The sequence below is a fragment of the Melanostigma gelatinosum genome, assembly GCF_949748355.1.
Source record: "Melanostigma gelatinosum genome assembly, chromosome: 5".
NCBI lineage: Eukaryota > Metazoa > Chordata > Actinopteri > Perciformes > Zoarcidae > Melanostigma > Melanostigma gelatinosum.
In genome coordinates, this window is record NC_136638.1 from 22,465,517 (window position 1) to 22,493,253 (window position 27,737).

General features: G+C 42.6%; 1 protein-coding gene across 1 annotated transcript; it reads right to left on the minus strand.

The window, feature by feature from the left end:
- Positions 1-1,808: 1,808 nt before the first annotated feature.
- On the minus strand, positions 1,809-27,683 carry rab28 (RAB28, member RAS oncogene family). The gene is made up of 7 exons (XM_079269125.1): positions 27,249-27,683; positions 22,310-22,406; positions 19,397-19,485; positions 17,802-17,931; positions 6,065-6,168; positions 5,893-5,970; positions 1,809-3,131 (listed from the first exon to the last, which is right to left on the minus strand). The coding sequence occupies exons 1-7, from the start codon at positions 27,321-27,323 to the stop codon at positions 3,039-3,041; spliced, it is 666 nt and encodes a 221-aa protein (XP_079125251.1). The 5' UTR covers positions 27,324-27,683; the 3' UTR covers positions 1,809-3,038.
- Between the last annotated feature and the right edge of the window lie 54 nt (positions 27,684-27,737).

The following is a 27,737-nucleotide window of genomic DNA, read 5'->3' on the forward strand; positions in this document are numbered from 1 at the left end:
AAAAATTCAGGGGAGACAATTCCTAAGACGTGCACTCAAGCCAAACAATGCACGTGTGCTGGAATGACCCCAGCTGGACTGCATCGCTCCTCTTTAAGTCTCAGGGTTGTTTGCAGGAGCTCTGCAACAGACAAAGATTTGACGACACCTGGACGAAGGTAAAATGCAAGATGTTTTGCTTGTCTCTGGTTTCAAATGCACTTAATCCTTCTCAATACACCGGCGGTTCCAGTGACATCGACTCTGCCACAAAAAAAAGAAACTCTTACAGTTGTGTGACAGCAACAAAAGGCTGGACTATTTAAGTGATTAATTAATACAGCTTACAACCCTTTATAAAGCCGTTTGTATCATCTGTCCAGAGTGGATTTAGGGGCTGTTTCAGGGAAGATTTACTGAACAAAGACCAGGTGGCTCATTAGCTACCAGAGACTTGGGTTGGTCTCTATAGAAGGGGATCTCTAGGGTGGTCAAGTTTCAGTCACATGCATCCTTAATCTGTAATGCCCTCATCAGCTATATTCCAGTTCCCATCACCTGCTGCTCATATGAGCACCTCCAGGGCCTGTTCCTGTAGGTTTGTGTTCGCAGCATGGAGTGAAAAATTACAATGAAACCAAGACTCAACTGTGGTAACAAGCTGACAGAGACTGAGTAATGAGAAGGCCTGTACACATTCATAAAGGTCATATTCTGGTAAAACTATACGACTCAAACTCATACCATGTGCTAATTCAGAGCTTCTGCACCAAATAAATACCACAGAGTGCCATTTAAAAGTGGTTTACAGTAATAGACCAAAGTATGAACGTCTGATGGAAATCCTGTAGGAACAATGTGGCCTCGAATTATTTATTATTACATCTCGTTCCTCAGTACTTCCCAGCAGTACAGCATTCCCTGATGATATAATTAATTCAATTCAATTAACAAATCTCCTTTTCTTTTGCCTTATGTTTTGATGCTTTTAATGGTTTTATGTGAAGCACTTTGAATTACCTTGTTGTTGAAATGTGCTAGACAAATAAACTTGCCTTGCCTTCAAAACCAGACCCATTGAAAAAAATATAATTTTACCTCTCAGACCATGGGAGTTGATGGTCTACCGCTGCCTCAATCGGTTAGTTTGTGTTATTGTGTGACTTTGGTATTTTAAAGGGTTAGTTCGGATTCACCACAGTTGCACAATAAGACAAAGTAACCGATCGAGGCAGCAGTCGACCAGCACCTGACGCATTAAAGTAAAATAGCTGTTTTTATGAAAAGCGTCTGGTGGCTTTTAAGAGAGCTATTTTAAGTTCCCCATCAGAAATGGCTGTCTGGCAGCAAGGTAAAGCCATGACAATATAATGAATATAGCATACACTTAAACTGAGTTTGATTTGTTTTTTGCCTCTAACTGCTGCCAACGACCACAGAGGTATATTGCTTTGCTTCAGCACTGGTACGCAGGTCTGTGTAATACCTCCTACAACCCGACTGTGGGCGACTGTGGATAGCAGGGCCGTCTTTCAATCAGAGGGTCGGCGGTTCAATCCCCGGCTCCGGCTCTGCTAGTCGCATGTTGATGTGTCCTTGAGCAAGACACTTAACCCCAAAAATTGCTGCCCTAGTTGTGCCTACGGTGTAGAAATGTGATCGACAGAATTGTAAGTTGCTTTGGATAAAAGCGTCTGAAAAGCTAAATGACTGTAATGTACAACCCCACTTTAAAATATCCAAACTATCCCTCTAAGACCTGCAGATACTCTGTAATTCATAGAAATGAATACTCATAAAAAATATCAGATGCAAACCATTTCTTGTTTTCCATGTAGCATTTTTATTTAGAAACACAAAACTCTGTGGCTGTTTAAGCATTCTCTTTCACCTGTACATTCTTAATATGATCAGAATTTACAGCATGTGTTCTAATCAATGAAATGGAGCAGCTTTGAAATGGAGCTTTTATTGGACAAATACATATTTCAGTCAGTGGATAACACATTAAATCATGCCAACATGTACTAGCATGTAGAAACTACTTTGTCAAAACTGGTTAAACGTACAACATCGCAATTGTCTTACAATAAACAAACTGTGAAACATGCTAATGAAGTGAAGATCCTCGTCCTGTAAAGCATTTCATGCATCATAGCTAGTCTTCAAACTTCTGTTCTATAACAGCTTAATAAGGCTTTATGTAGAGACCTCTTGTAAAATGTTGTACGTTTGACACTCCTGAGTCATATTCACCTACCTTTAACAACACAATGTGAAAATGTAAAGCTGAACAATCAAATTACCACAAAGACAAAAAAAACATCGCGACAACGGAGATACTGTTTACTTATTTGTATAATCTGACGAACATAAAATGTCAACATTGATTTAAGATTGTAAAATAACAGTACACAGTTGACGTCACAGCACTGCTAGTGCAAGCCCCTAATTGGCAAATTGAAGAAAGATTCATTTCAATCACGACGGCATTTCTTTAACGCCTATTTCCCTTCTGTTCAACTGAGAAGCACCTCAGACATAAAAGATAATTTGGTTTCACCTCCCTGTTCAACTCGAACAACAAATCCACTTTGCAGTTGGATTTGACAGCTGTAAATAGTTTTATCTTTAGAAATATACTGTAATATATCTAATCCTTTAAACAAATGTCTCTAATAGCAATGGCAGAGGAAAATATACTTGTATATATAAAAAATATTTTCGATTAGTTGTTCTCCTTTAAACAACCAGCTTCATACTGTGAATCAAGTCTTTTATTGTATGTATTTAAGGTAAATCACAGAAATAAAATGATAGCTGCGCGTAAACTTGGAAAAACAAAAACGAAGGTCCGGTTACCTTTTTGGTAAACCATCCTCGAAACCATTCCTGCTAAATATCCGAACTACAGGCCAAGGCCTCGAAATCACACAGTCTGTTCTTCATCTCATCCGTACGACTGACACACAGGAACACAGAGAACGCACTCTGAACACAATCCTGAAAGACGAATGCTGACTGAAGGCAATTTTACATCTTTAAGTGCTGGAGAGCGGTCACTGCACCACACACATGGAGCTGCGCGGGGGGTTGACTGTCCTGGCCACGGTGTCCTGACTGTAGTTCACGATGTCCGCCTTCAGCACACGCTGAAACGATGCAACGACAGACATTGAATTAAAATCCATGCAGTGATGATAGACACTGATCAGAATATTTGTGCATCTCTGTTATCATCATGGCTGTTTTTCTCTCTACATCACTCAGAGTAACAAACATGATGACACAACAACAGAGGAGGCGTGATTAGGTTCTATCAGTCTGAGCGGTTTCTCTACTTTTTAAAAAGGACTCAAATCTGAACCACGGGAACTAAATACATCTACCTCGACTGATGTTCACTACAACTACAGAGCAGCTGTTTTTGCTTCTAAGATCTAACAGATCTACTGTGATCTACTGTCTAACTGAGGAGACATACGTCCAACTATTGAACAGAGCATATTTTGCTTTGCTGGCTGTTCTCTTGTCTAATTGGGCCTTCATCCTGTGGGTAGTTCACCAGCTCAGCCTTCACAATCCTCTGAGCAGGTTCAACACGTCAGGAAAGCAAAAAGACAAAAACAAGGACCGAGACATGGGAGAGGATGATTAGAGAGAGAAGAATGGAGTCCAAAGCCAAGTAGGGTGAGGACCATGAATAAGGGAGGAGGAGGAGAGGGTTATGGAGAGGGAGAAATGATCAAGAAATGTGAGAAACAGACAAAAAGATGCATGACGTCAATGTACACAGAAATATTTAAGCCAGAAATACAGACTTTCATTTTGTAATTCAAAATTAATCTATGATCCCAAAAATCTCAAGTCACTCAAGAGACAAAAAATAAATGAACTTAAAGTGATATTCCCATTGTCGTTTAATTCAGCCACTTCATCTGACCTCCAACTGACGCTTTACATTGCAGCTGTTGAATTTTAGGGATACATAAGGTTGGGCCTTCAAGTTTAAACAAACTTACATTTGATCTTAATGGTGCAACCGACTGCTGCATTGCCAGCGAATAACAGAGCACATGGCTGAATAGCAGGCCCTGGTTGGCTGTCTGATTAACGAGCTGCCGAAGCTTGGTGTCGCAGTCAATGAGTGATCCGTGGCCCCCGCTATCTGATCCAACAGACAGAGGACCATGACGGAGAGGGCTGCCAGGCAGATATAATACTGTCAGGGGTTGTGACCCTCGTGTTCAGCTCTCTGAAGCTGACAGCTGATAATGAGGCTTCGCGGGCCCCACGGCTAGACCCAGAACCATGACCTGTTTAAAGTCTCATCTCTATATCCACGACGTTAACCCGGTGTGTCGTTCCTGCACATCTCCAACATTATATCATATTGTCTGTTTAAGAACACAGTGGAGTTTAAGATGGAAAATAGACCAAACTGGAACAGAAACAATAAACTCAGTCTACAACTATTTTAATCATGCCAAACATTCTTGAGTTCCAGCTTCTAAAATGGAAGATGTTGCTACATTTCTCTGTTTTACATCATTTTAAACTGAATATCTTTGGGTTTTGGGCTGTTGCTTTGGCATCACCTTGGGCTCTGGGAATTTTTGAACAAATAGTTGTCAGACTAAACGATAATGTGATACTTGGTTGCAGCCGAAGACCAAACCAGCAGACATTCAGTACATATTGAATGAGTTAAAAAATTAGCAGTTTGCGGAAAAAGACTTTTCCTGATTTAAAGCCAGACACGTCTCTAATGCTCCTCATGTTTGAGATCTCTAGAACATCCCTTTTTTTTTGTCAAACTACTGTTGACACAAATATATTGATGAGGATAAAAAAAAAGAAATCATTGAAAAATGAAATACTGCTGGCTAATCACTTCTTACAAATGTGTGGGGATTGTACACTCAGTCTATGAGCTGTGGCCACATCAGGTTTATATCTATATATACATTTGGATCTACAAGACACTTGACACACTTCTGTCAACTCGTCTTTTCCCATGAAGAGCATGTTGGGTCCAGCCACTCACCCAGTTTGATTAGCCTGGATTAAAGCACTTTGCTTTATTGACAGAGCTATCAAGGGAGGAGAGGAAGAATAAACTAGATGGACAGCTCCATTAGGCGATGGTCATTTTCAGTTAGTCAGCGGCCGTGTTGGTGATGGGAGAGGGTCTTGAGAATTTGGCCGGTCTGTCCCTTACATGCTCTCCCTTCTCTGGGGGTCCTGACCTCTCTGTAGCCCCCAGGCTCATCAACTACTACCCAGCCAGTGTGGCTCCAAGCAGTCATATCAGACCCAGGATTAATGCTTCTGGGGGAGGCCACCTTGTAAATCCTACAGCTGCCACCATTGGGCACATTGGTCTGGCTGGCAAGCCGAGACCCTGTTTTAGCCCAAAACGGTGGGAGATAAACCAAATAAATCAGACAGACAATCCTAACCTCCTCACCCCTACAACGGCCTACCTTTAACCTCCGACGTCACGCGCTAATGTGGTCAATGTGGGTCTATTTACAGATGGCCAGTGTCAGTGGCAGGTAGATCATCACAGGACGCAGACGTAACAAACTCGTGTTTACACAACAAATGGTCCTTTACAGTGTGGGGTGACCTCCACTGACCTAACACACTCACTGTGACCTCCCTTGAGTTCAGGCACAACATAACACGTAATGTTACGAGAACTCTAAAGCATCTACTTTCACTCATTTACCAATCAATTATACATTTAAGAAAAGCGTGATCTCGCGACTAGCGCGTTAAGTGCAAAGCAGAGAAAGAAATGTACATGTTCTGTCCAAGTTAGGAGCAAATAAACCATTTAAAATGTAGCTTAAAAGCTGCACAGATGGTGTTATTTGAGAGAAAGACCTTGACGCTATTGTGGCTCACCTGGGACTGCTCTATTTCTGCTTTGTTTAGCTTTACACCAAGAATCTCAGCAGCCACTCTCTGGAAACAAAGGTACACCTGCAGAAAGACAAAACAAAACAGGACAAAGTTATTAAACGTCTCTCTGTGCATCACATTCTCATTGTGACTTCTTGAATCAGCTGGTACTAACCGAGTCTCCCGTCTTGGCCGACACAAACTGGCTGAGGAGGCTGTTCTCTTGGCAGAAACGCTGGTGTTTGTCAGCCTTCACCGTCCTCATGTGCTCCATGTCGACTGTGGACGAAACACAGCGTGACGTGTGAGAAAATAGATAGATTTATAAGGTGGTTACACAGCACTCTGGCAGGGTTAACTGTCACGTAGCTGAACATAAACAGAAAAGATAACTGTTTACACTCGAGTTAAGATGGAGGGGGGGGGATCTGCCTGGTGTAAAAGAATAGGCACGAGCAAACAAAGCATAATTCAATTGTTATGTTGCTTTCAAACGCAGCTGCTAGTTGTATTTGTTAATTTATGGAGGGAGTCATTTCAGGGGGGGTTGAGTGTAAATGATGAATTCAGTAGCACCGAGCGTCACCAGTCCCAGCTGCTACTGAAGCTCCATGTGACGCATTCCTCGGTGTAAGCCTCGTACAGTTGAACCCCGAAGCCATGAACCTCTATTTGACCCGAAACAGACAAACCAGCCCAGCTGTGGAGAAATGTTTAAGATACAATGCGCGGATGACCAAAGTCCTCAGGCTACACTCGAGAAAACAGTTTGACATACGAGTGTGCCGGCCTTTAAGGTGAGCACACGGGCCCGAGAACTGGGACTGTCACCTTCCTGCTGATTTACCGTGAGCACACAATGACAGCGCCTTCCTTTTTAGCTATTGTGATGTGCATTAGACTCCTGTGCAGTGATACCAGTGCACTTTGCTTCTCTCCTTCCTCCCTATGGGGTCGTGCTGGGGTCGATGAGGAAGGTCACCCGGGGGTCCTCCTGCTGAAAGCAATAGCTTCGCTCTTTATTTCTGGCTTTGTGCGGAATGGTGGCCACGCCCGGTATCTGGGGCGTACATGTCTATGGTAGCTGGAGGAGGTCAGGCTACTGTACGGTGTTGCATTTCTCTCGTCCCCCCGAGTTTTGCTCTTTGTGTGAGGTTTCATTGAAGTTGTCAAGGATTTTCCCCGTTCTCATGCCCCTGTGTGTGTGTGTGTGTGTGTGTGTGTGTGTGTGTGTGTGTGTGTGTGTGTGTAGGAGGATGGGGGGGGGGTTAAAGCCAGACGCAGAGAAAGAGAGAGACAGATAACATAGCGAGGAAGAAATGTAAACAGTGCACTAATCCTGTATTATTAATATCTCAGTAAGTCATATGACCCAAAAAAGTTAAAGGCCAATCCACAGCAACATATGAAATACATTTGGAACGAATCATTTTAGACTAGAACGAATATCGCCACCATCATATCATCATAAGTGACATATAAACACAAACCTTTTTGGGCAAGGGAAGACACTTTTACAACTACTCAGTGTCCAGGGCAGACTGTCATGTCTCGGCCTGTACATAAACATAGCTGTCTCATAGGCGTCAGCAGGTTATTTATTTCAGTCATTAACAGCGGAGGTACCCTGCATGCTACCAGAAGTAAACACTGCTAATCCTTTGGATCCTGCACACTTGGGAAAGGTTATCAATCATGTGTCACAGTCAGATTAGCCAACATTAATATAGTGGCACAGCAGCTGAGGAAGGCACGTTACTGTAAGTTAAAAAGTGTACAAGTGAGTGACGTTTCTGAATCCTGCCTGTGGGTACGTGCATTAAGCGGAGGAGGGATACACAACTAGGCCATGAGGATTTTTTTCCTCATGGCCTAGTTGTTCTGCTTACGCTGCAAAATGCATGCGAGTTGTTTGAGTTGAAACACTTAAGGCAGTTGAAGGGTCAGTGGAAGTTAAAGCACTGAAAGAGTATAGGGTGTATGTTGAAGTGTGAACGCTAAAAAGCATTTGAAATTTGAATTTAAGTTGAAGCACTGAAAGCGGTTGAATTTTCAGTTTTAAAGAGTAAGATGTTGAGTTGAAGTGTAAACAATGACAGCACTTTAGTTTCAGCTAATTTATCTGATTTCACTTAAAGTTGCGCCACAGATAGTTTAAGTGTGTGCTGTTTAAATAACGGTCAGCTGCTATGTAAGCAGTGACAGCGGCTGAATTATCAGTTGAGGTTTTCGAGCTGTCGGTTGAAGAGTAGAAAAATGAAATGAAGAGCCAGTTGATGTTTTTCCCCGTTGTCTTGGAATTTGTAGATGTTCAGATTGTCTTTTTCGTCTAAACACAAGCTCAGGAAAAAAAAATCTACAATCCCAGGACGACTTTAAAGATCAGATGACATGAAAGAAAGACCCAGAACATCTACTAAATGGATGGAATGGATTTCTTTGTCTAAATATATTCACCGTACACCAATAAGCGCAACGAGACCGTCCTCAGTTTTACACTGTGTGCTCCTTTAAGTCACAAATAATACTCTCGGTGGGCCCACATTCTCACACAAAACATTATTTTTCAGCATGTGGCATCTGTCTGTGTAAAATGAATACAAGGCTAATCCCACAGTTTTTGTGTTTTGCTCCATTTGTCTCCCTAATGTACCCATTTCTACTTATCAGGTCAAAACAATCTTCCTGCGCTGATCTGGTTTCCCTCCGTTTCTGTCAAACTGTACATCAGCGTAACAATCCCTAGGAAGTGACTGCAAAAATGAAATAAACTGTTTAGGCCTTCGAGCGCACAGAGATAGTGGAAGGGATCATCACTCGCCAAGAGCGATGGCCCTCCCTCGCTCTGGTCACCAGCAGTGTTTATTTAAAAGGTCTGCCTGTCGTTGCGTGGAATTACAAGACAACAGTTAGAGATTAATATCTGGCGGATGAATTAGGCTTTTACCGTAAATAACAGGTTTGTTATTGTGGTGACCTCTTACATACATGAGAACAAAACCAAATGAGGAGAATATATGGATGTTTCTTTCCACAAGTTAGTGTCTGTGGGGATGTCAGCTTAGCTCCTTCGTGGAAAGAATCTGCTCACTGGCAAACCTGATTATCCTGAAACCAGACAGACTTGGAGGGAGTCACTAAAAGCTTGAAATTAGTAACAAGGTTGGATTTTGGGAGAATGGATCTGCCCAGAGCATGCTTTAAACAAATACTGTTGCTGTGTCACCTTCCCTTAATAGAAGAGGAAAGTGCACCAACTGCCAATGACATTAAGTCATTAACAATAAATTAACAATATTATTTGACTTGGCGACTTATTTTGTTTCCGGTTCGCCACCTTCACTTCTTCTTCTCTGTTTACTGGCAGATTACAGCCACATGTAGCCTATAGTGCCAACTTCTAACAAAACTACACTGTAGCCTAGTTTATTCACTCCGAAGCACGCGGCACTTTCACCGCTCGCTTGCCATCAACATGAGAGTCGTTGAGAGGCAATCGTCATACTCCCGATCTCGGACCTTTACAATGTACTTGACAGAAACCTGGATCAGGCCTCTACCTGGTTTCTGTTGGTAGAGAAATGAGTGGCTGAGATGTTGAGTAATCAAAACACACCTGCAGACACACGATCAGAAGCCTTAACCGGGTTTTATGACGTTCCATGTGACTGTCAAACTTAATGACTCTTTTATCCTGTAATGGTCACTTAGTGAGGTACAGGAACAGGCCTGTTTCATGACTTTTGCTGAACAACTGCCACTGTGGCAACAATGCTGCTGACATTACCTAACATTGGCCACCTTAACCTCCTGGTTCAAGTGATGCAGTTTTCATCTGAAGAATTGTGTTGTATCTATTATTACTTTAAATGGGAAAATTTACAACAGAACCAAAAAGGTTACCGGCAAAGCACAATGCATTTCCAGACACTCTATTGTTATTCTAATTGTCGCAGTAACCGGCCAAATGTGGACGATGTGAGAACTGAAGGACGGATGTTTCCTTTACAGTTCACCAACACACGTTGCCAAAGCAAAACAATAAGCGAACAGCTCCATGTTGGCTAACCAGCTTGACATCCTACACTGCACTGTGTGATCCTCAGTGGGCTTTTTAAAACCACGCTGTGATAACAGCGACACCTACTTACTGTTCTACCGAGTCAGCTGCTGGGGACCAATTGGAACAGTTTACCCAGCGAGCAACAGCCACAGAGTAAGCTTGACATAACACAGTTAATTGCCGACAGCCTCATTTTAAACTAAACAGCAGTTGTATGAGGGCTGAGGGTGGAATGTGTGAACTGTGTGTGTGTGTCTATGTGTCTGTGTGTGGTAGTAATGGTGGAGTGTGTGTGTGTGTGTGTGTGTGTGTGTGTGTGTGTGTGTGTGTGTGTGTGTGTGTGTGTGTGTGTGTGTGTGTGTGTGTGTGTGTGTGTGTGTGTGTGTGTGTGTGTGTGTGTGTGTGTGTGTGTGTGTGTGTGTGTGTGGTCAGAGACTTGGGGCTCTGAGGGGTCATATCACATTAAGTGAAAGTTACAGGGTTGAGCCTAATCAACCCCAGGGGAGAACCTATCGCTTCCAACATTACCTCACGCTATGTCTTTAAGACCCTGTTAAGAGGGGTTGCCTCAGTTTCCCCTCGATGACGATCATGAAACAATTCAGACTCTATAGTCAGGGCAGGGATTATCAAACCAAGTCCTACTCCTAATGCAAATTAGGGGCTTTGTGTCTTTGTCTTCACTGCTTCACCTTCAAAGTAAAATAACATAAGAATCGTGTCTAACGGTGATTATACGTGCTGAAGAGTCCTGGTTACCAACATGCTTCAGCACAATGTCCTCACAGTTGCATCTCTGCAAACATATTATAAAGTTCATTGTACAGTAAATAACTCCGTCATTACTTGTGTCTGTAGATCATTTCAGTCGTCACATTATCTGTTGCCTGATTTCTTACCGTCTCAGCGGGAAGTTATTGCATTGATGTGTGTTGACGGCTGGGTTATGAATACAACTATTCTGCATTGACGATGTATTTCAAAACTACATTTTAGTCAAATGTAGTATATTTAGTTTTGTAGAATGTTCTTTGTAAACAACCATGGCTTTCGGTGTCCTTTAGTCCTTTTAAACACGGTAAATACTTTTCCTTCCTTAAAACATTTACCAAAACCTTTTGAATATTTGGAAACCCGCATTGTTCTCGATCCTCCTCTATTAGTGCACTGCGACCCCTTAAGGCAACCATTTCTTTATATGCATTAACACCACCCACGCATTGCCCCTGAGCTCGTGGAACTTCTATGCGTCCTCATGCATGTGCTGATAAAACACAATATACAAACAATACAATGACGTGTAACTCAAAACGATGCTCACCAGTGTAACCAGTGGTCACAAACTCCACACGGTAACTTTAAGGTTTACGTCGTCCACATTACAGCAAAGCATTCAGTGAAAAACACTGTGCAACACAACACAATTCTCTGTTTGGTGAGTAGGTTGTCTTATAAAACAATGCCATCCATCCCACCACCAACATCAACTTCTAAAAAATGCGACAACAAAATCCAGCGGACACTTCATCACATTATTATTAAACTGCAGGAGTCTGAAAAAGAAGCTGAATAACGTTCCCTCGAAGTCCGACAACCAACCGGTAAGGTTAATTACATGCGACATGTTATTCACCATTAAATGTTCTGGTACAAGATACGAGGAGACCGTTACTACATTAACAAGTCAATACAAGTAGAATGAATCCTTCTGGTGATGTCTGATTAAATTAGACATTGATTTAACTTTCACAACACAAGTAAAACTAAATGACCAGTGGAATTTATGTGAAGCATTTAAATACTGGGGTCCAACCGGTTTACATGACAAGCTCATGAATAGTGTTTTGAAATATGAAGGGCGTGATAAGTCTGTACTCGTATTAAACATGCGCACCATAATGTAAATGTAAACAATAACTACTTTTCCCCTTAAAAAAAAAAAAAAAAGTGCTGGCTTGTTCCCAGTTTCTTTTTATAGTCATAAAATATCATAGTGTCACAGAATAAGTATTATCGTTACTCTTACGACACTATGCAGTCATTCAGAAGTAAAGTAACTCTCATTGGACCTGAACAGTGTAGATTTTATTTACAGTATAGGCAATGTTTCTTTTCTGAGGACTGAAACATCGCAATGTAAATACTTGAAACTGAAAATGATTTTAACATAACATTTGGCTTTAACAGATTCTTACAATCGAGGAAATCCTAAATGAATAAATTATAATTCCTGCATTGAATATTTCATCAATCTGTAGCCAATCCTACACTGCTATTAATGACTTTCACAATTTATAACGAGATCTATAAGAATTCAACCCGTGGTGGAATAATTAGAGATGAATATCAGTATATTAAAGCTTGAAGGTAAGCTAATAATGTTATCGTGACTTTTCTGGGTGCGGACAGACAGATGAAGTGCTGTTAGTAGCCTGGTGTTGTGGAGGTGAGCGGGGCCCGTGCTGGAGTCTTCGTGGGGCTCCTGACAGAGACAGACCGCTCTTTGTGCTGAGGCGCCCCTGCCCCGGTGGCCTGAAACGGGCCGGGACCGTCAGGGGGCTCGCTTTCCACTCGGTCAGAAGTGTTCTGTCGACAGCTCATTGATCACAGCTCATCTTGTCATTTGATCGTCCTTCATGAACCGATGTGCAGACACACACGCACACACTCTTATGCACACACATGCATCCACACTTTAAGACATAATCAGATACTCCACAGCGGCTAGTAAAACAATGTGGTCTTCCTCTTCGGTCAGGGAGTGTAAAACAGAGAGTGTCCACCAGTAGTTCCACAGGCAGAGAGAGAGCTGGAGTGCCGGACTGTCACTGCAACAGTAAAACATGGGGCCGAGGGCCTCGCAGCCCGGGTTAACGGGCTCCCAGGACTCGTGAAAAGCGAACAAAAGGCCCACACAAGACGCTGCCCTGGGTTTCACTGGCCATGTCCTCCGAGCTCTCCTGTCGCTGTTAAACTAAGTGGACTTTTATGGGCGAGCTGTAATACGTGCCTCTGTGAGGCGGCAGCATAACTATGAGCTATAATAATTATACGGAGCACAGGGGAGCCTTCGTAATTGTACACATTCGAATCACTAAAAGTCAATTCATAATTAGAAAGTCTTCCTGTGAGCAGTGATGCGTTGGACTGGCCTACATATTCTACTTCAAGCCACAGCAGTGAACTGTAACATGGAGAGTGAGTCCTGCTCACGACTGCCTGAGCAAACATCGAACAAGTTAAAAACCTGAAGCGGGAGAAGGGTCCAAAGACAGTGATGTAATATTTAACACCACAAAAAAAAGAAAAAACTCTGTTGATATTTCACACACATGTATAAAATATGCCTGTGGATCCAGATCAATCGCTTATTTACCCAACCCCATGTCAGCAAGGCCCCTTCCAGGAATTCCTCCATATCAATGTTGTGAAGCAGAGAAATAAAGTAAAGCCTGAGCGTGATGAGGGTTCCAGGCAGCACTCAGGTCAGGTGGCTAAGCTGTGCTGTGCAACTCAAATGGCCCGTGACTTACCACACAAGAAGGTATGCAAAGACTGATCATCTACTGCATGTGCAACAATATTTGCTTTATGGATGGCTAAAATGAACGAGGACTTTCCATGTTTCGACAAGCATGAGAATCACGAGAGATGAGTGCAGGGACCAGAGCTTGCTCAAACAGTTGTTACAATTAAATCTTAGCATTCAGTTCATTTAGCAAAGAGCACCGGATTGACACCCGTTGCATTGCTCTGTGTGGGAAGCACCGCCTATCAGCCACCTAAGTAGGTATGAACAAACCCGAGAAAGCGTTTCTTCATCAATGCCGGACACACGCCTCATTATCTGCAGCTGTGATTTTACACCGACTTATCAGCCGCAGAGTAATACAGCTGTAATTCTTCATTCAGCCCTCCGTATCCTTGTAACCTGAATCTCTATTTCCCATCTTTTCCAGACGTACAGAGAGACAGCAGGCTGCAGTCAGTGCGGTTGCTGAGACAATTTGATACACATGTCTGTCCTGACCCTTTACCTTCCATAAAATGTGAAGAGAAACGGGAAACACTGGATTTGGAGTAAACTGTAAACATTCCAGATCTTTACCGAACCAAGCACCGTGCCTTACTGGGTCTATATATTGTATATATAATGTTTTACAGTGTCGAACCTGCGGTCGCGCTACCCACAGTGCAAAACAGATACTGCTGACGTGTTCATCCTTTCTATCTGGGGAGGGGTGAGGGTGCAGAGTAAGAGTACTGGGCTTTTGTCCCACCACATGTCTATTGTGGCTAAACCTTTCCCCTGGGGGCAATTAGGACCTTTTAGTTTGTTGTAAGAGGACCTAAGTACGAGTGGGTTGAGCCAGGAAAAACATTTTTGAGCTAAACCAAAAACAGAAGCGCATTGAGCTCCTCGGCACTCCTGGACTTTTGAGCATCTCTCTATTAAGAAATGTGCAGGCCTGCACTGAACAGACAGGAACTGTGGCAGCTTTACAGGGGCAGGGAGGTGACGGGGGTGAGAGAGCTGGGGAGGGGGGAAGGCTTCAACTCCACCCGAGGCCCTGCCAAGATGGCAAACAACTCAAGACCAACAATGTTGGTGGCAAGGACATGCTCCACGAGAATCGAGAGTTAGGGGAGATCCACGTTTCACTTTAACGTTCACATGGCTGGGTGGAAAACTGGGGAGAGTAAAGTGTGACGGGTAACGGGTATGCGGTGAGATCTGCCATAGCGTGCAGAAAGCAAACACGCATGTTGTTCAACAGAGACCTGGAGCCAATGAAAAGACATTACTGTAAGCAAAGGTAGCTTCAGCAGAAGTGTTAGTCTACACATGTGAGAGATAAGCGTTCAGAGTAGGTCTAAGTATGTGATTGAAAGAGTTCATGTTTGCACAGGGATGAAAATGAATGTGTAAGTGTGTTTGAGAGATGGCGCAAGATAGGTAGAAAGAAAGGGGGGGTAAACTAAACAAAGCGGAAGAGAAAGGCAGGTATGACATAATGAGTGTACAAATACGAGAACAAATTCTCTTCATGCGGGAACCTTATCTCCCTGCAGAAGGGAACGTTTCCCATGGCAGGCCTGAGTGGATCGGCAGTGAACAGCGTTAGAACCTCTGAGCAAAAAGCCATGAGTGATGAGGAGGGGTTAAGAGAACTGAACCCATTTAAGTCACCCAAATAAGGGCTGCACAATCCCATGATGGATGCTCGGGAGTTCCTGAGGGAGAGAGCCCTGGCGATGGGAAGGGTGATGGGTGGGCAGCAGCGGGGGTCCTGCGATCCCCACTTAATAAAAACAAATTGGTTTGATAAACGATGCGGTCTTAATGTCCACAAAGAAATATGTGCACTAATATTGAGAGGTAACATAAGCCATTTTAAAATGGTTACGGTCCCATTCAATGAGAATATCTGGACATTAAAACACACAAAAAGATGCAAAATATGGATCAGGACTGCTATCAGTGCCATGTAGTTTATATCAGACAATCTCTGATCCAAAAGGCAAACAGCCGTCAGTCCAAACGCAGCTGTTGTAAAGCAAAGAGCTAAATAATTTATCGTTTGGAGTCCTTTCAAAATACACTTATTAGTCTCCTAAAAACGAAACACTCGAGTGGTGGAGTAGATGACTGCGCAACAAGCCAACATTTCTCTTGAGAGGTTCTGTGTACCATACGGTGTTACACTGGGCTGCGCTGTAGTAAACAGTTATAGTATGTTTAGACAGACCAAGAGCTTAGCATTCTTCCATTACCCATGTGTTCTCAGGAACTCCACAAGTGTGTCGCTTTGCACAAACGCGTGTTTCTCTCTGCGTGTGTTCGTGCACTTGCATAAATAATTGTGTGCCCTCAATAAAACATTTCATTGGCTTCCTCTCTGAATTGTTACAAGTGGTGCCATTATTTAACACAAGGCTCTGGGCAGCGTGCGGAGGGCATGGGGGTGCAGCGTCGCGACGCTTAACAAGCACACTTAACCCCAGCCGGCCACGCTAAGCTGAAGAAAGGAAAGGCTGTTCCCCAGCAGTGACATGGCACAGGAGGGCAGTCAGGCCAGGGTAAGGAGAGGAGGGGACAGCATCATTCATGAACCAGTCTGGTCCATAGGCTCATTTACCGTACACCGGGTAAAGAAGACAGTGTTCAAATTAAACTAGAAGGCAGGCACAGGATAAATCAGGAGATTTAAACTCGATGTATACGGTAGCACATATACCGTTAATAAGCCAAACAGAGTCACATTTGACTGTAGCTTCCATGTTGACTTATGTTAAAAAGAAAATGTTATAATACTGTAACAGGTCTTTTATTACATGGAGAAAAATTGTCAGCTGCTCTAAAGTAAGTACTACTGCGCACATGACATCTAGAGCCAGTTCTGACCTGAAGTTTATCTAACTGGAAACACTAAAAATCTCCCCTCAGACGAGTCCTCACAGAGACATAAATCTGTGTTTTCATAAGCTCCTTGTTATGTCTGTACTTCTATTTTGGTTGTCACAAACATGTTGCCTCACTCAGTCCGACATCATGGGAACCATTGAAGGGAAATCTAAACTCTGCTCCCGAAAATATGCTGTGTATTCATATGTTCAGCTTATTGTTTGTGTGTGTTCATTTTGGAGGAAATGCCACAGTACGGTACTTAAAAAGGATTGAGAGACGAAAAAAGTGAAACAAAAATGGAAGTGTGGACATTTCAAGCTAGATAGCGAGACTAACTCTTCAAGCGAGGGTTGAGCGATTCACAAAGTCTCGTAAGGTAATTGATTGCTCCTCGCGGGGCAATCTGTGTGGGATTTTGTTTTTCTTTTTTTCAGCCTATAGGGCCAGAAAAAACACACATGGGCCATTCGCAGCAATAGAGCCATTAGGGGGAGACGGACTGTGCGAGTGTGGGGGTGAGGAGCCTGACAGCGGGATGGACACTACTTAAGAATTACAGTACACACACACTCACCCATACACCCAAAACCTAGCCTAAATACAGAGGCGCCCACCGTTAAAGCCGGGGCATTAGGAGATGCAACGGATGCGAAGACAAGAGAATCTGCTCCAGACAGGCGAATTAAACCGTGACCTATGGTCCCCGTTGAGTAACATTAGCGAGAGCTTCCTGTGTGCAGGCACCACTCTGTTGACCGTTCATCATCACCCGGGAAGGTGGACAGTCACCATTACAGACACACACACTGACGCCTCACTTTACAATAACACGGCGGCAGCCATGACTCCACATCTGTCAAGGGGATGTTTAAAAAGAGTCATCATTATTACTCTCTATTCTGGAGGCGGGTGGATGGGCGCAGGCTGATAGGAGGAGACCCGTCTGGTTAACGTCGAGTTCCTTTCCTTAACCAACGACTCGGGACAGGAGCGCAGGCTGGGGGAGGGGAGGGGAGGGGGGGGGGCAGACGGGCACTGACTGGGAGAGAAAGGGTGGGGCTCAGATAAGCGGTGCCCGAGGTCCGTTGGCCCGGGGATCTTAAATCATCGTCAGTCACTCCCCAGAGTTCACAAACATCAGCATTCCCATCGCTCCGAAACCTCACTCTCTTATCAACTGGCTTATCACACCGATCAGTTATCTGGTGCTCTAACAAACACGTCTGCTACCATCAAACACGCACTCCTCCACACACAAACGCGCAACAACAAAAAATGGGTCAGGGTGAAATGAATAGAGAAGAACTCAGTCTATTAAATATAAGAGTGCCTGATTTCATTTGCAGCCATTGAAGATAGAACAATTTCCAAACTGGATTGACTACACAACTAAGTTTATTCAAAGTACTGTATGTGTGTTAATGTATGCGTATTTCTCACCTTTATTCCCAATCAGCGAGACAACCGGCTGGGTATCACATTCCTCGTTGGCCTTCTTCACCATGCTGAACCAATCCTCCAAGTTCTCAAAGCTCTGGTAGTTGGTGATATCGTAAACCAGGAGAACCCCCTGCGTTGGAAAAACACAAAGAACAACACAGTCCTCAGACGTTGATTTGTGCAGCTCACCTTTCCATTTCCTGGAGTGCACGGCTTCATTTCTCATTTTCATTCATTTTGACTTGAGTAATATTGAGGGAGCAACGGAACAGTAGGTGGCACTGCATCTCTTCCTAGAGTAGCGCACGGACTCAAATAGAAGGGGACACACTCTGAGGTAGGTTCAGTGAGATTATGATCCAGGTAAGGAGATTTCTGTGTGTGGTTTGTGCATAAACAGAACTTAGTTTTGTAAGAATTCAGCGCAGAATCAATAGAGGTGAGGTTTGGTCATCTATCTGAGCTAACGAGCGAAGGCTGTCTGCCTAAAGACAGTCTCCTCCTCCCTATGTAATCCTCAACACTGTATTCACTGCAGAAACACGCGTGCAACAACACCAGACTCATGTTTGAGCAAACACTGAGGCCAGAGGGAGTTGTTTACATAGACACGTAAATGAATCAAAGAGTAAACAGAGATACAAGAGCGGTTGGCATGAATCAAGATGAATAATCACACAGGTTAACTCGCTATCGCTGCTTAAAGGTTTCTGGGGCTGGAAATTCAACGTAAGCCACGGTAATTGTCTCTACTTTTACTCTCTACTGCATGATGCAACACGACTGAAGGGGAGTCGGTTGCTTTTTGTTCGGCGGACACGCACTGTCACAACACACGGGGTCTGTGACGACAGCTCAGGCCTCTTGACAATTACTGCGAGTCTCTCCGAACAGCCATGATTGATTACAGGACGCACAGTGCTGGACAATAGGTGTGGAGGTTCCACACAGCGCCCACGAGTCGTAATGTGGCAGTGAGGTACGAACATTTTGCTTGTGAAGGAAGGAGACAAGGTTCTTGTGCTGCAATATGGATCTCAGATTAGACAAAACGTGGCGTTTAAGAAGGCCTCTTCAAACCAGAGACATCCTGGAGGTGACAGGCGGCACTCGTCTGTAGCAACACGGCTACTTGTGGACGGTGATGTTACGGACACATGTATAACTAACTGGTATGCACCGACACAAACGTTTGCACAGAGCTCGGCTGTCATTTGAATCAACACCGGACAAGCATTAAGTGGGACTAATGGATCAATTAGTAGCCTGTTTTTCCTACACTCCTTCATGTAAGAGCTGAGTGCTATCAGATACTTGGCATTGAATAAAAAAATTAACTATTTGGCAGCAATAAAAGCATACATGTTTAGGAATGTAGTTTTTGAATAGTTGTAGTGTTGATCTACAGTGTTTTCAACATTTGTTCAGTCCGACACAAAACATCGAACTGTAACTGTGTAAAAGTAGAGATGCACTGATTTTTAAATTGTAATAAATAGTTTATTGTAATAATAAGTCTAGAAACTAATTATTCTTGTGCTCCCTGTAGCTTTGTCACAATCATCTACTGTGTGTGCGTGTGTGTGTGTCCTTACATGAGCTCCGTATACATATTTATCCAGCATTTTCCCGCCTAATGTTTGGCCTCCAATGTCCCACACCTGCAATGTCACATTCAAGTTGCCTACAGAGGAGAAAAGAGACAGAAACATTTAACTGACAAGTAGGCATAGATGTTTCAGAGTAAAGAGTGGAAATCAGTTTGTCTGCTTAACAATGCTTCACATTTTAAAAAGAGCAAAAACAATAATGTTGCAACTTGTGGGTTTCTATTCTGGACGTGTTTTTCCTTTTTAATCATTAACTTATTTGTTTTAACAAAGCTCATAATCGGGAGGAAATAACGAGTGTGACTGGACCCTGTAATTTGGGTGAGCGATTTCTATAATTAAAGTCCACGTTGTTGATATACATAATGGAAACAATAAATCAGCAATTAATCCTTCATGCTAAGCGCTGTTGCCTGGCAGGTCACCCACACCTCACATCCAGGAATATTCAGCCCAGATATTGAGGGGGATGAATAGGTACGCATACCCTCTAATTTAAACATTCTCAATACCCTAGAAAAAAAAAAGGCTTCTTAGAGCTGTTTGCATGGTGCCATATCCTGCCAAGTTGGGGAAGTGAGGATAATTATGTGCTGTTAAGGAAAATAGCAATAATTAAACACAAAATGAGAGGAAAAGAAGACTCTTGTCCTAATGCCTGTGGAAAGAGAAAGAAGGAGTGAATGAGAGAGAGAGAAAGAAGGGCACAAAAACCAAATCCAAATAAATATTTTCTTCCTCTGGAAAATGAAAGGGGTGGTTGAAAAAAAAAAAGTCCCAAAAAAAAAAAAAGAGGAGGGAGGACCAGACAGCGAGGAGTTTATGTTGGTGTGATGAGGGCTCGGCGCTGGGCTGGAGCGGCGATGGGGAGCAGAGCGTACTCTGTGGACACGGCTGGACGACTCAACCCCTTCATATGTCCCCTTTTTAAAGCGAGGAAAGGAAACGCTGAGGTTCACAGTCACTACATCCAGACTATACAGTGTCAATGTAAAGCTACATTGAGGAGTGCAATGAATAACGCTCCCTCGGTGTTATAACGAGCCATCCCCACCCATCCACCGTGCCTGGACACAAGCTTTATTTATGTTTCAAAGATTCACGCTGACTCAACAGTTCTGACATTTTTCTGCTTATGCGTCGCAAGAAGTAGAAACTGCGATAGTGAGCCCAATAGATGAAACTTAAACTGATAAGGCCAGGAAAAGGGGAATGTTGATAATTGTCTTATGACTGGAGGTGGACGCAGACAAAGCAGCGTCGGATAGTTAGAGAATGCATGAAGTAAACTTCACCTCTAGCCAATCCCCTTCACCGCCTGTACCTCACTGGTTTGGCAGAGACATCTGGAAGAGGTATTGTTATAAAAAGCACACACAGAGGAGGCTGTTGTGTGCCAGTCGGCCTCGCCTCACCTCTCCCAGCGTTGGAAAAATGTACATTAAGTTTGACAAGCTGGGCCTTCATGGCTATAGGCTACTCTCCCCCCTGCTGCAAAAGACCCTTACAGCCCCATAGAGACCCGGAGAGCCGCACAACCTCTCCAATACAAGGCGGGGTGGGGGTCCTAACGAAGTTTGGGACCACCCAGCTCGCAGAGCCACCCTCCTCTTCATCAGCTCATCAACACCCAATTCCCCAGAAAAATGGGCCATTTAACAACTCCGGTGCTGGACCCGGTGTTGTTGCTGCCCCAGTGATACAGACGTATGTACACACTATGTTTAAGGTTACAGTTCAACACTGGAGAGTTCAGTGAATATTTCGGGACAGAAACTTACTGGAAAGTGAAGTCAAACGATCAACAGCATTTGTCCGAGTTCGTATTAAAAGGCTTTGAGCCCAGCCTGTGCTTATGGTTGGCTCTCTTCATCCTGACTCCACCACAGCATTTTTGGGGGTTTAGTTCTCCAAAGTCTCATAAGCTGAATCTGACACAAAATCAAAATAGAATCCTTCAGCCAACTCACAAATCAGCATAACTTTTACTTTTAGCACTTAATTTGTCCTCGCTTAATGTTGTTTTATTAGTAATGAAAGAATGGAGCCACTTTACAGATTTCTGGAGCTTAGGCCTTGGCAGAGTTTTAGATATGCCATTTAAAATGCAGAAAATCCCCATTTCACATGGTAGGAAGTAAAAATGGAGTGCTTTCGTCTAAATATAGCATCAGTCAATAAACATTTATTTTGCAGATCTAAGGGGGATACAGAGTGTGGCTTTATTTCGGAGGGTTTAACATAAACAAACAAGAACATGAATGTTTTATGTGGTGCAGGACAACGATCGGTTGAACGTGGGGATCAGCGATATGGATATAAAATGTTCATGTATTTACTCTGTACGGTGCCCACAGAATTATGAGCAAGGCTCGCCCGTTTGGACATAAGCTGTCCATTGGCCTTGTGGAGTCCAAAAAAGTAAAAGAAAGTGTGTGCTGTTTGCTCTGCAGAGAAGAGCTTTCAGAGTGAATAAGCCTGAGAAGTGGCAGACACTTACAATGAGGAGCTACCAGAAAAGACACATTCAGCTCCCGAGTTAACCTGAAGAACAAACTCTGCCTGGAAATGGTCGGACAAGAAAATATGAGCAGTGCCAGAAAATATGTGAAGTAAAAATATGACAGGAAGTGATGGAGGAACAACAGGCCTCTTTGTTAGACTCAATTAATATTCTGGATCTGTTTAACATGGATAATGTAAAGTAGACACAAACATCCAAACCTTAAGGTCCATATTAGAGTACAACAGTAAAGTCAGTGCAACTACAATCTTTTCAAAATACTACCGTATTTTATTGAATTAACAAGTCTGCTTTAACGTGCTTGTGCAACACGCGTGTCCTCGCTGAGTCTCTAAACAAGCGAGCACTCCCTAAAGATTATGGAGGTGTCTCACCTGGAAGGCTTATTCTCTTCAGAAAGAAATCCAGGCCGATGGTTTGTTTGTACTGCTTCCCAAAGGCCTCCTGTGCAAACCTGGTGGCGAGTGATGTCTGAAACGGACAGACAAAGCGAGAGACACGGTGAACGAGTAGCAGAGAACCTCTGCAGCAATCAACGGGACTAAAAATATGTCATTTAAAGCAGATGAGTGTTTTTAAAAGAAAATGCTTTAAGGACAAAGGAGAAACCTCGATTCAGTGCATAATAAGCAATATTCACACATATATGCATGACATAAAAACCAAGTCAAAATCACAGCATGGCTCCGGGCAAAATGCAAGATAGTGCAAAACTCCGTCCAGAGAAAATACACTGTATGTTAAAGAACTTCCTGAAAAAGTCATATGCAGGTGGTGAGCAGAAGTAGAAAAACTTTGATTTAATTTACACTGACAAATGCCAAAGTAAGCTTTTTACAATATTCCATTTGATATTTCTAAAACTACAAGGGTATAACTTATCATATCACAACATATCCACAATAGCGTGGAGCCATAACTCTTAGGCGACCTGACGTTTGACCTGTAGGACATTTCATTTCATTATTACAAATCCATTTTAAGCACCTTCAAAATCGCTGTGATTGACTGAAAGGTTCGCGGATGTAACTGTCTGCCTCCTCCCTGCCGTCTCACTACTCAGCCACGGTTGTGACACTGAAAATCAACGGGAATTACAAAAACAGGTGTCGGCGTATGTCATGTCTGCAGACTGCAGACCTAATAATTGCCACAAATTATAAAACCTCCATCACTGTCACAGCTGTGTTTGAGGAGTAACAAAAAAAATAGCATGTTAGGGGCTCTCCTGAAATCCATGGGAATTCATAGCGCAGGCTTGACATGCCAAGTTCAATTCATTTTGATGGATGAGGATAGGAAAAAAAAATGAAGTGCTGAATGTCTATTAGCTATCTTTAGAGCAGTGTGCTTACATAAACACAACAGAGAAGTGAAGCAATGGGATTCCCTGAGTGTTCATGTGGCAGCAAATGCATTTTAATGTGGGACTTGCCACTCACTGAGGGTGAGAGGATTTCAATCTAAATTCTTGCTTTCAATCCACTGAGCTTTCACTTGAGCCTATCTCCTTATCTACCTCCATAAGGTTTAGCCAAATAATGTTTCAAATAAGCCTGGAAGTTTCAGGCTTTACCCGAATCTTCCTCAAGTAAATTGGAGTCTATTTTTCTTTCTTTAGGTACTGATTTGTCATTGTGGATGCCACCTTTATGCTTGGATTTTGAAATTAAATATTTTAATTAAACCTATTAAATGTGTAATCCTGTCCTTGGCCAGTGATTTTCTTGATTATTATCTTCTTGGACATTCAGAATTAAGTTTTATTCAACCGATTGTTTTAAAAGTTCACTAACCTACAGTTCTTTTTAATCTCCGCTTGCGGAGCATGTCACTGGATCAAGAGTGACTGAAAAATTACGAGAGGTGACTGACGCAACAAGGAGAAAATTGTCCATTTAAGTAGCCCAAACAATCACTGACAACACAGATCACACAGAATAACAAGCTTGGACAGCAAAAATGTATTCCACATGCTGCCGTTGGCCTGGTCGGCCATTTGTCTTGGCATTCCAGTATCTTGGCTCTCGTCCCTCAACGTAGTCCTTTTTTTCCAACGTACAATTGGAACTAACCAGCGAATGTAAAAGCTGGCGTAATCCTGACACACACAGAGAACAGCACAGGGTCACCAATGATAGCAATGCCGGGAAATGGGGAAGTTTCCTGAAACAAGAAACTGGGAGAAAAAAAAAGATGGCAAGCTGACTATGTCCATGTGATGCAACTCAGCTGAGAGATGCAGTGCATTTTTGCAGCATTGCATCAAAACTGGTCTCTTCATTCTGCTGAAACAGTTAGGACAGATATAAATGTTGGTATTCTGATGAAGAGTTTGACTGTTAATAACATTGCTGGGAAGCAGCACCCATTCATGCAGAGGACCTGTTGCACCTAAAGCTCCTTTTTAGAGAGCAAATATTCAGAAAAACTCAGTGGCTTCTAACTCCGGTTAAAAAATAGACCTGTGTGTGAATTAGGCCCAGCACCTTACGAGCCTGGCTAAATGTGAGACTCCATATTTGAAAAACACCGTGCTTCCACACATCTCCCTATATTTCTGAATGGACAACCGACCACAAGCAAAAATACCACCGAAACGGCTGTCCAAGAAAAACTGATCCAATTGCAATTTGCTCAGCAAATTGACATTAATAAGGGGGGAAACGGCATTCAAGATGTCAGTCAGTGGTGCCTACTCAAAATGGGGGACAGGGCCGCCGTTTTCTGCCCAAAACAGACAAGCAGGTAAGTCATTCAGACAGTGACGAGCTGACACCTGGCAGCGGTGGGAGGAGGGTTATTAATGTAGCGTATCTACTGGGAACTGAGTTGTGTGTGTTCTCTGCCCCCCCCCCCATTTCCCCCCAAAAAAAAGAAAATGTCTACTCTCCAGAATGAGGACATTCATTTTTCTCATCGGCTCTCACTATTACTGCTACATTCATTTTCTTTCTCCCAGAGGGAAAGTGAGATTAGTTACGAAAGGGGATGTGTAGCTGAAAAGCACTTGACGTCCCCGCCTTACATTCACATGAATTCATACGAGGATTCGAGATGCAGTGAAGAAGAACCGTAGCTCAATTGTCATGACTACCGTAGTTGGTGTGACTAGGCAAATATTTCACTGTTGTGGATGTAAATTAGGCCTTTTTAATCTACACCTTCACTATATCAACATACTGAATGATTTGGTCGAGTAGTTTTGAAAGGGAACAGGAGTGAGAGAGACAATACACTGATGAAAGGTACATTTGTTTACAGTTCAGACATTCATAAAACTAGGTCCTCACACGTGATTATTTGTTATTTTATTCTGCCAAATCAGAAATCAGAAACATTTCTCATGTGGGTTGTGCAGACATGGGGCCTCACTCTGGAGCCCAATGTATATGAGGGTCCTTAGCCGGGAGGAAAGAGGTACACTGATGGAAAACAACCACCAGCTGCAAGAGCCAGGCTAAGAAACTTTCATACTATGTATAATACTGCACAGCACAGTGTTTTATTCTGGGTTCACTGATCAGTAGCTGCAACAATAAAGTGTACTGTGAATCATCCAGCTGTTCAAAACAATTAATAGACACATTTTATTTTTAAAAACTACTTTAAAAGGGAAAATTGACTTTGATGTAATGCGTTTTACTCCATATTTAAATGAGCTGGTTTGAAGAGAGTGGCAGAAAAAAACAGTACAATATAATATCTTCAAAGTGTAAGCCAATGTTCTCACTTACTATAAAGCAGCACTGGCACATAACCTACAACTATGTTCAATATCACATGCAATGGTTAGTAAAGACTGGGTAGAGAATTTGTTTGGAACAAGGGATTAGTGCCAGATTTAAATCCATAATGCTATCTTTGAAACGGGATCACAACCACACGTGCCCATCAACTTTGTTTTTTACAACTAGAAAAATATGTCAGCCTGAGAGCACTTCTTGCACTGCATGATTTGTATGTCTAGTAGCATCTAACATGTATCTTTACTTCAGCATGTAGTCATAAATGTGCAATTAATACTGGGTTACTTAAGTAACCATTAACCATTCCTTCACATCCATTATCTAACGTATTTTGTACTTCATTAATCTAGCCATCTCAAACTGACTGGGATGAACACCCTTGTCCTTAACCTGAGATCAGTATGAATGGGCAGCTTTTGTCCTCACAATCTCACTTCTTGAGTCTGGATGTCTCCTCCTGTAGGTTACAGCTGAAATAACCAACCGACTTGTTAGATTAAAAGAGGTCAACTACATAGGAAGTCCTTCACACAATTATTTACATCTATCTGTTCAAAGATATGTTTTATGTATGACTAGCACACAACAATCCAGAACTGTTGACTGATCATTTTCACAAAAGGCTATATCATTACTCAGAAAAAATACTGCCAACTTCTCTTTGCCAGTCCCTCGTGCTGTTAACAACTGTTATATTATTCTACATAAGGCTTCCAATGAGTCACTGTTTAAGCAGAAATAAACTGCTGAGATGTTCAGTTGAAAACAAAAATATGGTTTCATGAATTCAGTAATTTATGTATGTTGAACTTTTGAACTTCTCATACTAAAAGGGAAAATGTACTATCATATGTATTTTACATTGAACTAACATCAATGCGTTTTGGCAGTAGAGACAGTATTTACATGCGTAGACAACTTTCTCCCAAATCTGGATATCAGGAGCACAAAGACAATTTAACGTTGTCATGTAGTAATATTTATGTCCTCTGGCACTAAATCAGTGACTCACTCGTGAAGTCAGAGCATTTGAGTTGATGTTTGGCATTTCATTTTCATTTGAATATATATATATATATATATATATATATATATATATATATATATATATATATATATATATATATATATATATATATATATATATATAGGCTTTTTGCCTCTTCCTGCACTGTGATATTAATGTATCTGTTATGTTTGTTTATAAACTAATTTCACTTCATATCGTGAAGTTAAATACAACGTATGTATTGCGTGCTGTTTCCTTTACACGTCTACTACATTTAAGACAAAGCTAAAACGTGTCGCTGTGGCGTATAACGTTACATAACTCAGTGTTAGCTTATTATGTTTTCGTTAGCCTTTGGATGTTGTTAGCTTTTAGCTAACTAAGCTACATTAGCGTCACAGTCACCATGGTGACTTGGAAGCCAGGGCAGCGTCACGATGAGTAACGTAAACAGCAGAACGCTGACGTGCATTAACAAACCGTCCGTTTTGAATTTAGACTGAAAAGACGTGTCATTTTTTAAGTTGTACGTGTGTCTCTGCGATGGTTTCTCACCTTTCCACACGCACCGTCTCCAATCACTACGATTTTAAGCTGCCGGTCCTGGCTGTCCTCCTCCGAGTCCGACATGACGCTGAAATGTGGGCCGACTGTATCAGCGCAGAAAACCGAAAACAACAACAACAAAACAAGTCCCGGGTTGTCTGAATGTAGTTATCGGGCTAATCACAGATGGATTAAACCAGTGTTGAGCCGTGTGCAGCAAGCAGCAGACGCCATTTTGACTATACTAACGTAGCACCGCTGCTCTGCTCGGCATGATCCACTCAGACACTGAATGCACACTGACGCACACTGCACACTGATTTTCGGGGTAAACGAGATGAAACTGATGCAGAATAAACAAACCGGAAGTCCACTTTCAGTCTACAAATATTTATATTTTCAGTATATCGCCATGAAGCCCTTTCTTTTGCCTTAACGAGGATAAACGGTCAGAAACGGAAACCCATTCACCGGCCGCGTGGTTGCGTCCTGTGTGTG

Excerpts from the sequence above, each read along its gene's own strand:
- rab28 (XM_079269125.1), bottom strand. The coding sequence starts at position 27,323 with ATGTCGGACTCGGAGGAGGACAGCCAGGACCGGCAGCTTAAAATCGTA. Across the intron at positions 6,169-17,801 it reads CTCGCTGATTGGGAATAAAG|TCGACATGGAGCACATGAGG; the intron begins GTGAGAAATACG and ends TTTCGTCCACAG. Across the intron at positions 3,132-5,892 it reads CAGAAATAGAGCAGTCCCAG|CGTGTGCTGAAGGCGGACAT; the intron begins GTGAGCCACAAT and ends GCATCGTTTCAG.